We start from the raw sequence: 15,118 nt of genomic DNA, 5'->3' as shown, positions 1-15,118 counted from the left end.
TAATCTGCACATGCAAGATGGTAACAGGAGAACTGGACAACGCCCAAGATGAATGAGCAAGTGAAGATTCACTTACTGACGAAACTGGAGCCGCCGGAAGCATTTCCTATGACAACAAAGTAATGATAGGATGTCAGTAAGCATCTTCAGTTCTGTTAGAGTCTGCTCAGTTTTTAAATTGGCCACTTCGTAACTTCATATACGCTTAATATCAGAATATAGCGAGTGCAGTGAACATTTACCTTGTGCTTCTGTTTGAATTGTTTTTTCGATGCCTTTTATCTGTTCGTATGTCCTGGATAATTGTAAAAACCGTGAGCCATTATGGTTCTCATAGTTAAATTGCTTATCTAATGAAACAGCTATTAGATACCTCATCGCTTGTTTGATGGCCAACATTTTTAATCAGAATCACACTATGTTATGCCTGGCAGATTTTAGTTCGAATATAAGACTTGTTTTAGGCCACTATACTGCAATTGTGTAATTGGCATCATTCATTCTGATTACTATGATGCGTGTTCAGTGCTGTACGAATGCGAGCATGTGAATGACGTGTATTTTTGCTGATACGAATGAAGATTACTATGTTTCTACTACTGGGATATTAGCGCTTTGTGTGTGAATAGGTATTGTGAAACAGCTTTGCAAATACAATGCCCACTGAGTATTGTTTGTGAGGGTACTTCGGTAAATTTGTCTTTTATTTTTTTGACTTTTTCCTTTTTTATTTACATTTTTTGTGTGCATATCTTTGAGGGAGTAAATTTGTATAGTTACTGCGTGATGCGTAACGAGAGTGGTCCAGACCACAAACGCCTTATTAACAGTTAATTGTGAACACTAGTTAGATTATCAGAGGGGGAGTAGAATCAAAAGTACATCGCGGCACTGTAGGAGGTTTTCAACACACACAGAGTGGCAACAGCTCGTGACTTACCTGGTTAAGTAGGTTTAGCGTGACATTAACACCGTCACACTTTCGTTACGCTAAGTGGAAGTAAAAGTCATTTTTGGCTCAAGCTGCAGAATAAAGTTTTATAGTTTTTAGCTTACTTTAGGAGCTTTTGCGCTGCAGCACATCGAAGCTGATGGGGTGGTTGAATAGTCTTATAGTTATTCAAGTAAAGGCATTCTTCCATCGCTCCTTGATAGATTTCTTTCAAAGAGTGATAAGCACCGTATTTGCGACGGTTCCACTGTTAGATTCATCATACAGTTATAATTATTTTGGTGAAGATAATCTCATTTGTGTGTGACGTGCCTTATAATATACTCTTCCTATCAGTTTTGGAGTTCTACTTATTTATCAGTACGTAACTCGTACTACGCCAGGATGCCTAAGTGGAGAAGAGCTGCCCCTGCGCAGTACATGTGTTTCTTCTGCACGCGAGGCTTACAGAGGAAACTCAATATGTGATTAGCCATGGAAACGTAGTTTGACTCAGAGATTAGTCGAATAATGCGTCACGAGCTCTTGCTTACATAAAGCACAAGTGCTTCAACACTGAAATAGTGCAGGAGCTTGTTCACGTATCACACGTGAAAGCAACAGGTTGGACACAAATGGAAGAGGTACCGAGTTCCATACACTAAATATAGTACAGCGATCAATAAAGCACCACTATAGATGCTGGTGCAGATGATAGTGCCTGCTGAAATAGTATGAATACTTCAATAGGCTGGAGCGAACACTGAAGTTCGTTGAATAAGTTTCGACTGTAATCTATGCCGGAGATTGTAATCTATTAATTTTTCTAAAGAAAAACACAATCTGTACACTATCTCTTGGTGGGTAGACATCTCTAAAATCCATAGTAGAATTTTTTTGTATATTTGAGATAAAATCTGCCAGTCCCACCAACATGTTCCTAATTTTGTCGTAACCGCCTGGCTAGCGTTCTTCTGGATAATACAGGGTGATTCAAAAAGAATACCACAGCTTTAAAAATGTGTATTTAATGAAAGAAACATAATATAACCTTCTGTTATACATCATTACAAAGAGTATTTAAAAAGTTTTTTTCCACTCAAAAACAAGTTCAGAGATGTTCAATATGGCCCCCTCCAGACACTCGAGCACTATCAACCCGATACTCCAACTCGTTCCACACTCTCTGTAGCATATCAGGCGTAACAGTTTGGATAGCTGCTGTTATTTCTCGTTTCAAATCATCAATGGTGGCTGGGAGAGGTGGCCGAAACACCATATCCTTAACATACCCCCATAAGAAAAAATCGCAGGGGTAAGATCAGGGCTTCCTGGAGGCCAGTGATGAAGTGCTCTGTCACGGGCTGCCTGGCGGCCGATCCATCGCCTCGGGGTAGTTGACGTTCAGGTTTCATAACTAACCTTTTTCGTAGGACTCTCCATACAGTTGATTGTGGAATTTGCAGCTCTCTGCTAGCTCTGCGAGTCGATTTTCCTGGGCTGCGAACAAATGCTTGCTGGATGCGTACTACATTTTCATCACTCGTTCTCGGCCGTCCAGAACTTTTCCCTTTGCACAAACACCCATTCTCTGTAAACTGTTTATACCAACGTTTAATACACCACCTATCAGGAGGTTTAACACCATACTTCGTTCGAAATGCACGCTGAACAACTGTCGTCGAATCACTTCGGCCGTACTCAATAACACAAAAAGCTTTCTGTTGAGCGGTCGTCATCTTAGCATCAACTGACGCTGACGCCTAGTCAACAGCGCCTCAAGCGAACAAGTGTACAACTAAATGAAACTTTATAGCTCCCTTAATTCTCCGACAAATAGTGCTTAGCTCTGCCTTTTGTCGTTGCAGAGTTTTAAATTCCTAAAGTTGTGGTATTCTTTTTGAATCACCCTGTATAATCTGGCGACATACAGGGAGCTATACGGCACTACTGTTACTGCAGCTATCACCTGGCGAACCTGGCATAAGTACGATATAATCTTCTAGGTAGTTACGTCGCGCCATGTTCCGCTTCCGTTTCTTCTACACGATAGACGTTCCGGCCTCTCTACTGGGATCTTCTTCACGATCTTATGGTGTTCTCACTTAGCTGAACACAGACAGGACAACAGGAAAACCTGAAGAAAATCTCAGCGGGCGGGTCGAAACTTCGGTCGTGTAGAAGAAGCTGAAGGGGAACAGGAGCCGACATAAGGACACTTTCAGTGTCAACGGCCACGACGGTCTGCAGACTTACGTATAAATATGACACTTGCTACATTCACCAATATTTCCAAGTAAACCAAATACAGAGAGACTGGGTGATATAAACTTTTCCATGAGAGCGTAGCTTGAAGATCTGTCGTAATTCGCTCAAGCGGTTGCTAGAAGGCAGCATGGTTGTAAATCACACAAAGGGAACATTTTATTTTTCATTATTGTCTAGTATACTGTAATGTAATACACAGTACAGTCAAAGCGACAAGGCCTATGTCTGGCCGTCTGTCATTTGTAACAAAGTAGGAAGGAAAGAAGTACAGGGTGTTCATAAACTATCTTTACAACTTAAGATTTTAAAAACTTCAAAACTTTACTAATACCGCAAGTAGTTTTCAACATGTGATGAGATAGCTGAAAGTTTTTTTTACCTTTTGACGCTAAAATGAAACTGAAAACCTGATAAAATGTGAACGTCACAGGAGAAAGCTCAGTGTGTGGTCTCGTTCATGCAGACGATGACCGATACTCAAGTGCAACGAAACTTTTCGAATACAGTATGGAAGGCAACCTCCGTCCCGAGCAACTATTCGGGCTTGGCATACGTTATTTAGGGAAACAATAGTGTTCTCTATAAAAATGGGGTGGGTGGCCCACCTGTTTCAGACGCCAACGTTCACAAGGTACGGCAGGCGTTTGCAAGTAGTCCGACAAAATCGGTGCCTACGGCGGCCAGAGAGTTGCAAGTGAGGCGTTCAACAGTGCACAGTGTCTTTCTTAAGAAGTTACGGCTATGTTCTTCAGGCATTAAAGCTTACGGACAAACCTCAGCGCGAACAGTTTGCAGTGGGTATTCTAGGCAAAACTGAGGCAAACAATGACGTTTTTGAAAAGATATGTTTCTCGGACGAGGCAATGTTTCATCTATTCGACAACTGAATCATCATAACGTTCGTATATGGGATTCACAGCAACCTCATATTACACATGAAGTGGAAAGAGAGAGTCTCAATGTCGTACCCGGTGATGATTGATGCACAATTGCATCATTGGTCCCTTCTTTTTCATCGAGTCTGCCGTCAACGGTGGTGTTTACCCGGACAAGTTACAAGAGTTTGCTATGCCACCGTTGGAATACTTGCAACCTGATGTCATATTCCAGCAGTATGGGGCACCACTCCACTGGCCCCTAAATGTCTGTCAATTTGTAGATGAAAATGTTACGGATAAGAGGATTGGGCGAGATGGTCCAGTTCGATGGCCGCCACGATCCCGTGTCCCTTGACTCCTTCCTGTTTCATAAAGGATCTGTTGTACCGAACCAAGGTTTAAAGACCTACAAGACTTGAAGGCACGCATTCGCAATGCATTTGAAGATGTCACCGTACAGATCCTGAATCGTACGTCGAGAGAAATCGAATCCTGACTAGACATTATTCGTGCCTCTAAGGGCGAACACATTGATGTGTATGAATGAGGAGACAAAACTTCATGATTTCTCTTATCACATGTTGAAAACAGTTACTTAATGTCTTGTGTAGTTTTAAAGGTATTTAAGTTTTAAGTTGTAAAGATAATTCATGGACACTCTCTACTTCTCGTAGCTGAAAGGTATTGTCAGAGAAGGTTCAAGAGCCAGGTAGAAGACAAGCTAGGTCCGAAAACGAGGCCTGTTCGAATGACAACATTTCGACTTTCAGGGGGTGTTATTGATTTTCTCCTCCAGAGCCTTTACTTCCTCCTTCCACCTCTAACACAGTTCTGTCTTCCATTCTATATAGTAATAGGTTTTAGTTCTTCCAATAATAGGTAATTTTTCATTTGAAAGTGACGTTTAGTTTCCACCTCCGCCAGTTCCCTATTAGTTTTCAGAAAACGTGTAAATTTTAAATTGAAGCGAGAACTAAACGTAGTCTATTGAACGTATGTAATTCGATTCAGACCCCAGATTTAGTCTGTTACGAGTCGAAAGTTGGTTTCCGTTCTTTATAGATGGAATACTTTGTCACAAATGTAACGTACTTAAAAGTGGCAGAATAAATGGATCAAACTAAATATTGATGACTGTGACTTACTGGGGAAGTCTTACTGCAAAGTAACAGAAATGAGTTTTGCTTTGCAACCCTGTAAGTACAAAACTTGTCCTATGAGGAAATTTTGTGAATGCAAATGTCAAGTTTCGTGTCCACTGGCGACAGCTTTGTTTCTCGGAGTAATATTACCCAGGAACTCCATTATCAATAACACCGTCTCTAATGTTGTGTTGCCTTGTTGCGACCACAGACTGAGAAGAAAAGAGTCAGAGACGACAGCCCTAAGAGCAAGAGAAGTATTTGAACTTAAGAGTTCTTCATTTTGGCGAAAGAGGGAACAGTAATATAGGGTGAGCGTTTCGTTTCAAGTAACGAAATATTTACTCCAATAGCAGAAGACCAAAATTAAAATATCCCCTAAAATTCACAAATTTAGTGACTAACATAGGCTTATTCTTTAGAAAGGGTTAAGTTACGCAGTTACAGCGGAGTTTCAAGTGATTTTTGTAAACAGTATAAAATACGAGTGCTGTGAGATTTCTGTTTGTATTTTTAGGCATTTGTTAACAGGCTGATCGCAAATTTTCCAATATTCGGGCAGTCTGACAACAAACATCCTGCTTATGACATCTGGAAGGCGTATTGCTTCCGCTGCAACGATATTGGCGTTAATGTTCAACAAAGGTTCTTTATTATCCTGCGGCCATCAGAGGGTTGCTTACAGTCAACATTATTTTCAACAAATAATCACGGCCACAAAAGTACATCACTTGTCTGAGGACAGTAACAATCAAACGTTTCACTTCTGACATTATATCTTTTGTTGTCAAGATACAAGTAAGGAGCTAAGCTTTGGTACTGGAAACTATCAAAATACGAGGCCTGTTCAGAAAGTAAGCTCCGATTGATTGCCAAATTGAAACCACAGTGAACATCAGAAATGTTTTACGTGTAACAATTAGCTACACCTTTCAGCTACTTCTCTACGTAGTCGCCGTTCTGACTTAGACTTTTGTCATAGCGTTGTACCAACTTTTCAATAGCCTCATCATAGAAGGCAGCCGCCAGTGCTTTCCGCCAATTCTCCACGCTGGCTACACCTCGTTGTCTGTGTCAAAATGTTGTCTTCAAAGACAGCGGTTCATGTGGCCAGAGATGAAACTCAGGGGGAGGCAATTGCGGACTGTATTGTGGGTAATCTCACATTTCCATTTGAAAACGATGCAGGAGCATCTTCATTGCCCCTGCAGAATGCGGCTGAGAATTGTCTTGAGGAAGAAACAGCACGACAGTTATGTAACGTTAGCTGCATAGCTTCAGGCGAAATTTCTCACCAGGCCCTCGTACTTGGCGGCAGACACTATTTTCTAGACATCTTTACGCACTCACTGCGAGCTCAGAAATGAGAAGAGCGACGTGATGCTAACTGGGGTTATACTAGAGACACTACCCAACACATCTGTGCAAAGCTTTATCGGATTTTCATAGTCGTTTCCATTTCGCGACCGATCGGAGCTTACTTTCTGAACGCCCCTCGTATTAATACTGCTCTGAAGCAGAAACGAAGATGTTATTACGTTTCGGCCCCTAGCGCTCCATGTAGAAGAGTTTACCAGGACTGGCTACCTGTTTGGAGGCTGTGAGAGCAATAGTACGTGCGGTACTTACCGTGGGGCACCCAGCTGTGTCCACAGGTGTCGCAGTAACGGATATTCATCTTGCCGGGCGTGAAGCACTCGCACGAGCAGTTAGCGACCGTGCAGCGGATGGCCTGCAACAAACGAGAAACCTCCATGTACTGCCGAAATACCGTGTCCTCACTGGAAGCGTGAGGAGCATGAAGGTCAAAGGCCGAAAAGGCACAGGTCATGAAGAGCAGATCGAGCGTACGGTGCACTTTGATTTGGAACACATATTTCATATTTGTTATAATCCACTTTATTTAACAACAAACATTAATTTTACACTATTAAGATGCTATTCACAATCGTGTGCGATTTTTTGTCCCCTGCAACGCGAAAGCTGTTAGTCCTAGAAAAAAATAATGAAACTTTTTTCCAGGAAATGGAATGTGATTTAGTTTGGTACTGGGAAACATTTTCACCAGAAGCCGCAGTTTTCGAGTTATTCAGAAACAGATAAATGAGTGACCCTTCAAGTCCCCCCCACCCCCAGGCTCATACCACATCTGTCAAGATATTTAGTGTCTTGTTCATGGCACTCCCACGTCACACTGCACAAGAATTTGCGTGTACACGATTTTTTCCCCTAAATTTCCTTCGCTAACTGGAGTGAGTTAAAAGAATGGGGTTTTATGGTGGAACTGCTCCCCATAAGCCCCATATTCGTGTAACGAGTTGTAAGCGACGCCTGAGGTGGTGCACAGACTGACTCCGCTGGAAAACAGAGACTGGAAACGAGGGATTTGGTGGGATTAATCGCGCTGTACTTGTTGCACTCCGATCGGAGGGTATGGGTTCGGCGAATTCCAGAATAATTTTACCTGCCACCTTTTGTAGTGTCTACAGTGAAGTACCGAAGAGGTGGTGTTACGGTATGGAACAGGTTTGGCCGTTAGGCTCTGGTCTAGGGCTGTAGATAAAATATCGATACACAGTCATTTTTCCAAAAATTATCGATACATATTGGCGATATTTTTCCTACAATATATCGATATTGAAGTGGCAATAAGGAGGGCCGGTATTTTTATTTTATACTGTATTTCTTTCGCAATTTTCAATGAATATTTCAAAATTATTCGTTTGAAATTGTAGTAGAACATAATTTTACTTTCACTGTGTGAAGGAGTCTTACTACTTTTTGAGCATCAAGCCAGGTCTTTCTCTTTGATTGTGTGATCAAAGTAGAGGTGACACAAAGAGGTCCGATTGCACTAGGCTATGGCTGTATGAATGGAATAACAAGATTCCCGATGCAAAGGAATAAATAGCACACCCGTTCCGTTAAAAACAAATTAATTAATTAAAAAAATAAAATAAAAATAACGTTTTTTATCGCAGCTAGGGTGCTAATTCTGTACATCCGCATTCTTCAAACACAGTTGCAGGAAATGATAACAAAAATCTATATGACAACATCGGTCTTTGTGGTGAAGTCAAATGTTAACGTAATCGTCGCTCGGCGCTACCGACAGAAACTGCAGCCTTGAACTTTAGCACGCAATTTTGGTACTACAACTGCTAGATCGCTAGCACTGGCAGAATGAAAAAACAGGGAAGTGGTCATAAAGTGTTCTGGACTGGTCCGCTATGTGACGAAACCGAACGACGGACGCCTTTCTTTACATGCAGTAACCAGTGTTAGCCAAGTGGTTATCGCCAAGCGTGAATGTGCACTGTTTTCCTCTCAGTACATGCTCTAAGGGAACAGAATAATAATAAATAAACACATAAATATACAGCTCTAAAACCAGCGTTATATTTAGCTATAATGTGCGGCCGATATTTTTATAGACCGGATACTCGAAATATTTTTCTTCTATATATCGATAAATCGATACTTTTTTCAATATATCGAGGGCCGATAATGATATTTCTTTAAAAATACTGATTTATCGGACTCCCCAAATTTTCAAAAATACCAATAGTCCTACTCTGGTCCACCTTATCGCCGCTCACGAAAATGATGAACGCTGAATGATATGAATACATTTTACGGCACTGTGCGCTGGTAAAGGCATGTAGCAATTCAGAGACAGTGATTGTTAGTATCGTCATGACGATGCACCTTATCATAAAGCAGCAGCTGTGAGGCCAAAAATGGTTCAAATGGCTCTAAGCATTATAGGACTTAACATCTCCGGTCACCAGTCGCCTAGACTTAGAACTACTTAAACCTAACTAACCTAAGGACATCACACACATCCATGCCCGAGGCAGGATTCGAACCTGCGACCGTAGCAGCAGCGCTGTTCCGGACTGAAGCACCTAGAACCGCTCGGCCACAGCGGTCGGCTGTGAGGCCACGTTTTGTCGACAGTAATGTTTCTGAAACTGGCCGGTCTGTCGAGAACCCCTAGCTGAGCCTAATGGAAGACCTTTAGGATGGTTAGAACATCGACATCGCTCCAGGGATCAGCGTCCAAAGCCACTGCAGTGTGCCTCTGGGGCTGTGGGAGGCTTTCACCACGATTTCGGTGGAGGCACTATGCCTGGTACTCGGGATACCCTAATAGACGTAACTATTAAGTATGGCGTGGCAAGATGTTGATTGAAAACGGCCAAACCAGACACAGTCAGAGACATTTTAGGGGAAGAAATACGGGCCTTGAGAGAGTTCAAAACCTGAAGAGTGAACTGATGTCAAAGGGAACGGGACAACTGTGAAACTGTATGGATTCTTCTCCAACATCAGGGAACGACGGTGGATGAAACATGTTAATCCCAGCATGTTTCATTTCTTGACAGGCCATGATCCATATCCCACTCATTTGCTGCTTGTAAACGTCGGACAGGAGGCTGATTGTGCCTGTGGACACAGAGGGACCCGAGATCACACAGTTCTCTACTGCGGCTGTTGGTCGCAGGAAAGACGACTAGCGCACTCATACGACGCACTCATAACACAATCACTTAGAGTTCAGACCTTGTCGACCACTGTCATCGACTGTGCATACAGGACGTCTAGAGCGCTGCATAAAGAAAACTTGTACCGACGAGAGTGCAGGGGCAACGAGCAGAGACAACACATGATTCCACAGACCATACCAGCGAGGCAGATGACAGTCGCAGCAGTACAGATCAGGCGACAACCGCACAGGCGAAGACAGACAAGCATAGAATAAGGACTAAATGTGTAGTCATTGAAGTGTCACAAAACAACTGTTTTAGACAGTAATATTAGGTTGTAAGGGATGAATAGAAATAGAGGACAGCACACGCTGGCGCCTAGAGTAACATAGTCTCGTAGAAGTAGGTTCACGCCATCTGGCGGCGCAGTGTACCTTGTATAGCAATTTGAAGGCGATTGATATTGACTTGGCTGGTCAGTTTAATAAACAGCAATTGATTGGAGGTCCAAATGTTTTTCGTGGACTCCATCTGAACTTTACCTGTGATGTACAAGCAGTGTTTGGAGGTAGTACCTGGCTGACACTTGCTGTTGTATGGGGCAATCAAGCAGATTATGGTGGCTGTACTGCTGAAGTCCTCGCCCTTGGATGGCGGGTAGCAATAGAAAGGGCGGCGGCTGCCCGGAAACAAGAGGCTCAGTGTCTTTCTGAGATACTCCCTACTGGACAGTACTGGTGGTGGCGTTCTATAAATCGTCTCTCCTTTGCGTCTTTCTAATTTTCTTCTTCTTAATACATAAACTGCTAATTTCAAGTATTTCCGTTTCGTCACTAGTTTTAAGATTACAAGTACATTCTAAGGGGAAAAAAAGAACGACACATCACGAAGGAATTATCCTCGGGGGTCGGAAATAGGTAGATATGATTACAGTTTCAAAAAAAAAAAAAAAAAAAAAAAAAATTGGATGATTTACTCAAGAGAAAGAGCTTCACTAGTTTATGAAGTCAATAACTCGTTGGTCCACCTTCGGCAGTTATTCAGATAGTTATTGGGCTTTGCATTGATTGATACAGATGTTGGATAACCTCCTGAGAAATAACGTGCCGCCGGCTGAAGTGGCCGAGTGGTTCTAGGCGCTACAGTCTGGAACCGCGCGACTGCTACGGTCGCAGGTTCGAATCCTGCCTCGGGCATGGATGTGTGTGATGTCCTTAGGTTAGTTAGGTTTAAGTAGTTCTAAGTTCTAGGGGACTGATGACCTCAGCTGTTAAGTCCCATAGTGCTCAGAGCCATATGAACCATTTTGATAACGTGCCAAATTCTGTCCAAGTGGCTCCTTAGGTCGTCAACATCTCGAGCTGGTAGGAATGCCCTGCTCATTATGCTCTCCCCACATTTGGGGAGAGATCCGGCAATCTTGTTGGCCAAATTAGAGTTTGGCAAGCTCAAGGACAAGCAGTAGGAACTCTCGCCGAGCGTGGACGGGTACTATCTTGCTGAAATGTAAGCCCAAAATGGCTTGCCATGGAGGACAACAAAAGGAGGCGTAGAATATCGTTGAAGTACCGCTGTACTGTAAGGGGCCACGGGGCCCTCCCACCATTTCGAAATTTTAACGCTGTAACGTGCCGATTGATAGAATTCAGCACGATATCCTTCAGGAGAACGTCCAAAAACTCTGTCAATGACCTCCAAGCCGAATTACTGCTTGGGTAAGGGCCAGAGGTGGGCCAACTCTTCATTGACTTGCTCAATTTGTGAACCTCTTTCTCTTCAATAAATCATCCAGTTTTTCTGATACTGTAATGAGTTGTTTGTACGTACATCTTCATCAGATCTACTTATTTGCCTACCGTTCGCATAACTCGTTCGTGGATCGTCGTTTTCCTAAGTATATTTAAAGATGCAAGATTATCAAACATTATTACAATAAAAAGAAACAAAGCAAGCTTAGTAGCCCGTATATGTACAATTTGATATTGCGAAAACACGAACAGTCTTGGTAACTAGGTGGCAGGTCATCTGTAAATGATGGCAAATGAAATAAAATGAAGATCAATCACTACCTACTGTGGTTTCGGCTCTTGACGAAGAGAGGACAGCCATTCCTCCACAGACATTCAGGAACTTAACTGAAAGTGTCCCCAGAAGAGTTCAAGCTGTTATAAAACAGGATGGATACACCCCAAACTGAAGTCCACTGTTAGGTGTCCGAATATTTTTGATCATGAGAATGACCGGGTGTTTTTGTTTTATTTCAGCTGAGAGTCGGTTTACAAGCCGTTGTTAAGAAACAGTTTCCTTTCAATACTTTTATTATTATTATTGTTATTGTTATTGTTATTCGGCTATAGACTTAAATCAGTGACATTTGTAGCTACACACAAATCAAGAAAAGTTTTGCATCGATTGATTCCCAGAACTCCTGAAGATAGACGTTGACTGTGCATATCAAACCACAGACACAGTCCCTTTGACTGTTGAGAGATGTCACTAAACACGCCCAAAGATGTAAAGAACCATGCATGAGCAGCGCCTATTAGACGGAGGGGGTCCGACAGCCGATCAATTCCAGTCATTAAACAGGAAGGAGGTACACGGCTCGTGTTGTCTTTAGTTCAACTATGCCTAGACGGTCAATACCGCGGTTCGTTCGCGTCCGCATTATTACTTTATGCCAGGGGGGCTCTGAACAAGTGAAGTGTCCAGGCGTCTCGGAGTGAACCAAAGCGATGTTGTTCGGACATGGACGAGATACTGGGACAAACTGGACCAACAGTGCCTTGAAGAACTTGTGGATAGTATGCCACGACGAATACATCCATGCACCATAGCAAGAGGACGTGCTACTGGGTATTAGAGGTAGCGGGGTGCACAGCAATCTGGACCTTCACCTCTGAAGGTCTCGCTGTATGGTGGTACAACATGCAATATGTGGCTTTCAAGAGCAGTATAAAGGGCGGAAATAATATTTATGTTGATCTCTCTTCTAATTTTCTGTGCGTGTTCCGGAACTCTCGGAACAAGAACCCTAAAAAGTTTTGGTCATATGTAAAATCGGTAAGCGGATCTAAATCCCCTATTCAGTCACTCGTTGACCACGATGGCACCGAAACAGAGGACGACCGAAGAAAGGCAGAAATACTTAATTCAGTGTTCCGAAACTGTTTCACTGCGGAAAATCGTAACACGGTCCCTGACTTCAGCCGTCGCACGGACGCCAAAATGGAAAATATTGAAATAAACGATATCGGAATTGAAAAACAACTGCTATCACTTAGTAGCGGAAAAGCACCCGGACCAGACGAGATACCCTTAAGATTCTACAGTGATTATGCTAAAGAACTTGCCCCCTTTCTATCAGCAATTTATCGTAGATCTCTGGAAGAACGTAAAGTACCTAGCGACTGGAAGAAAGCGCAGGTCGTTCCCATTTTCTAGAAGGGTCATAAATCAGATGCGAATAATTATAGGCCTATTTCTCTTACGTCAATCTGTTGTAGAATAATGGAACATGTTTTGTGTTCTCGTATTATGACGTTCTTAGATAATGCAAATCTCCTTCATCATAACCAACATGGATTCCGCAAACAGAGATCATGTGAAACTCAGCTCGCCCTATTTGCCCAAGAAATTCACAGTGCCGTAGACACTGGCGAGCAGATTGATGCCGTATTCCTGGACTTCAGGAAGGCATTTGATACGGTTCCGCACTTACGTTTAGTGAAAAAAATACGAGCTTACGGAATATCGGACCAGGTTTGTGATTGGATTCAGGATTTCCTAGAAGAAAGAACACAACATGTCATTCTTAACGGTTCAAAATCTGCAGATGTAGAGGTAATTTCGGGAGTACCGCAAGGAAGCGTGATAGGACCTTTATTGTTTACAATATACATAAATGACTTAGTTGACAACATCGGTAGCTCCGTGAGGCTATTTGCAGATGACACGGTTGTCTACAAGAAAGTAGCAACATCAGAAGACTCGTACGTACTCCAGGAAGACCTGCAGAGGATTAATGAATGGTGCGACAGCTGGCAGCTTTCCCTAAACGTAGATAAATGTAATATAATGCGCATACATAGGGGCAGAAATCCATTCCAGTACGATTATGCCATAGGTGGTAAATCATTGGAAGCGGTAACGACCGTAAAATACTTAGGAGTTACTATCCGGAGCGATCTGAAGTGGAATGATCACATAAAACAAATAGTGGGAAAAGCAGGCGCCAGGTTGAGATTCATAGGAAGAATTCTAAGAAAATGTGACTCATCGACGAAAGAAGTAGCTTACAAAACGCTTGTTCGTCCAATTCTTGAGTATTGCTCATCAGTATGGGACCCTTACCAGGTTGGATTAATAGAAGAGATAGACATGATCCAGCGAAAAGCAGCGCGATTTGTCATGGGGACATTTAGTCAGCGCGAGAGCGTTACGGAGATGCTGAACAAGCTCCAGTGGCGGACACTTCAAGAAAGGCGTTACGCAATACGGAGAGGTTTATTATCGAAATTACGAGAGAGCACATTCCGGGAAGAGATGGGCAACATATTACTACCGCCCACATATATCTCGCGTAATGATCACAACGAAAAGATCCGAGAAATTAGAGCAAATACGGAGACTTACAAGCAGTCGTTCTTCCCACGCACAATTCGTGAATGGAACAGGGAAGGGGGGATCAGATAGTGGTACAATAAGTACCCTCCGCCACACACCGTAAGGTGGCTCGCGGAGTATAGATGTAGATGTAGATGAACTGAGGTGATGCAAAACGTTTATTGATATGTGTACTATCCGAAGTTGGAACAGCCTACATGCAGTGGTAAGTCTTTGATACACAGGGTGCAAGAAAACGATAGCGACAGGCCTCGGAGAAACGTAGATCCGTCCAGAATCGTCGTCCAGCAACGCAATAGAACATCTAAGTTATGAGGTCATTGTAGGCATCAGGTATTCCTCTTCGATACCAAATGTGAGGTTGTATTGTGACTGAGCGTTAGTAGAAGACCTTGCAATAGGATTTACAGAAGTTAGGACCTTAGATGGCGTAGAACACGTCCGTGCCTGTCACAAAAACACTGTTGAGAGTACAGGTCCTACTCTGAAATCGAAACACTGGCAGAAAGCGGGAAAGTGGACAAACAACGATGCAGACTGGCAGGTTAGCGCTAGGGCACGGCAAAAAATAAACGGGAAAAAATGAGGCATTTCACAAGCTGTGCAGAGCAGTTGACCCAAAGCCGTCTCTTGACAAATGCCCGCCTAATTCCAGAAACAGTGTAACATTTTTCTTTTTTTACAATATTCGAGAGGCGAGGCGCAGCTCACCAGCGACAGACTATCGATACGCGTCGCTTTTGTTTCCGGATTAATCGCCGACTGTTGTGATCGGGTGCCGCG

General features: G+C 42.9%; 1 protein-coding gene across 1 annotated transcript in view; it reads right to left on the bottom strand.

The window, feature by feature from the left end:
* Positions 1 to 15,118, bottom strand: part of LOC126199682 (uncharacterized protein C6orf132 homolog) — a 610,722-nt gene that overhangs the window by 398,377 nt on the left and 197,227 nt on the right. The window contains exon 3 of the mRNA XM_049936609.1: positions 6,849 to 6,951. Within this exon, the coding sequence (XP_049792566.1) occupies positions 6,849 to 6,951 (103 nt within the window). The remainder of the gene's footprint in view (positions 1 to 6,848; positions 6,952 to 15,118) is intronic.

This window comes from Schistocerca nitens, chromosome 8, assembly GCF_023898315.1.
Source record: "Schistocerca nitens isolate TAMUIC-IGC-003100 chromosome 8, iqSchNite1.1, whole genome shotgun sequence".
NCBI lineage: Eukaryota > Metazoa > Arthropoda > Insecta > Orthoptera > Acrididae > Schistocerca > Schistocerca nitens.
This window is presented reverse-complemented; position numbering and strand designations above follow the sequence as displayed.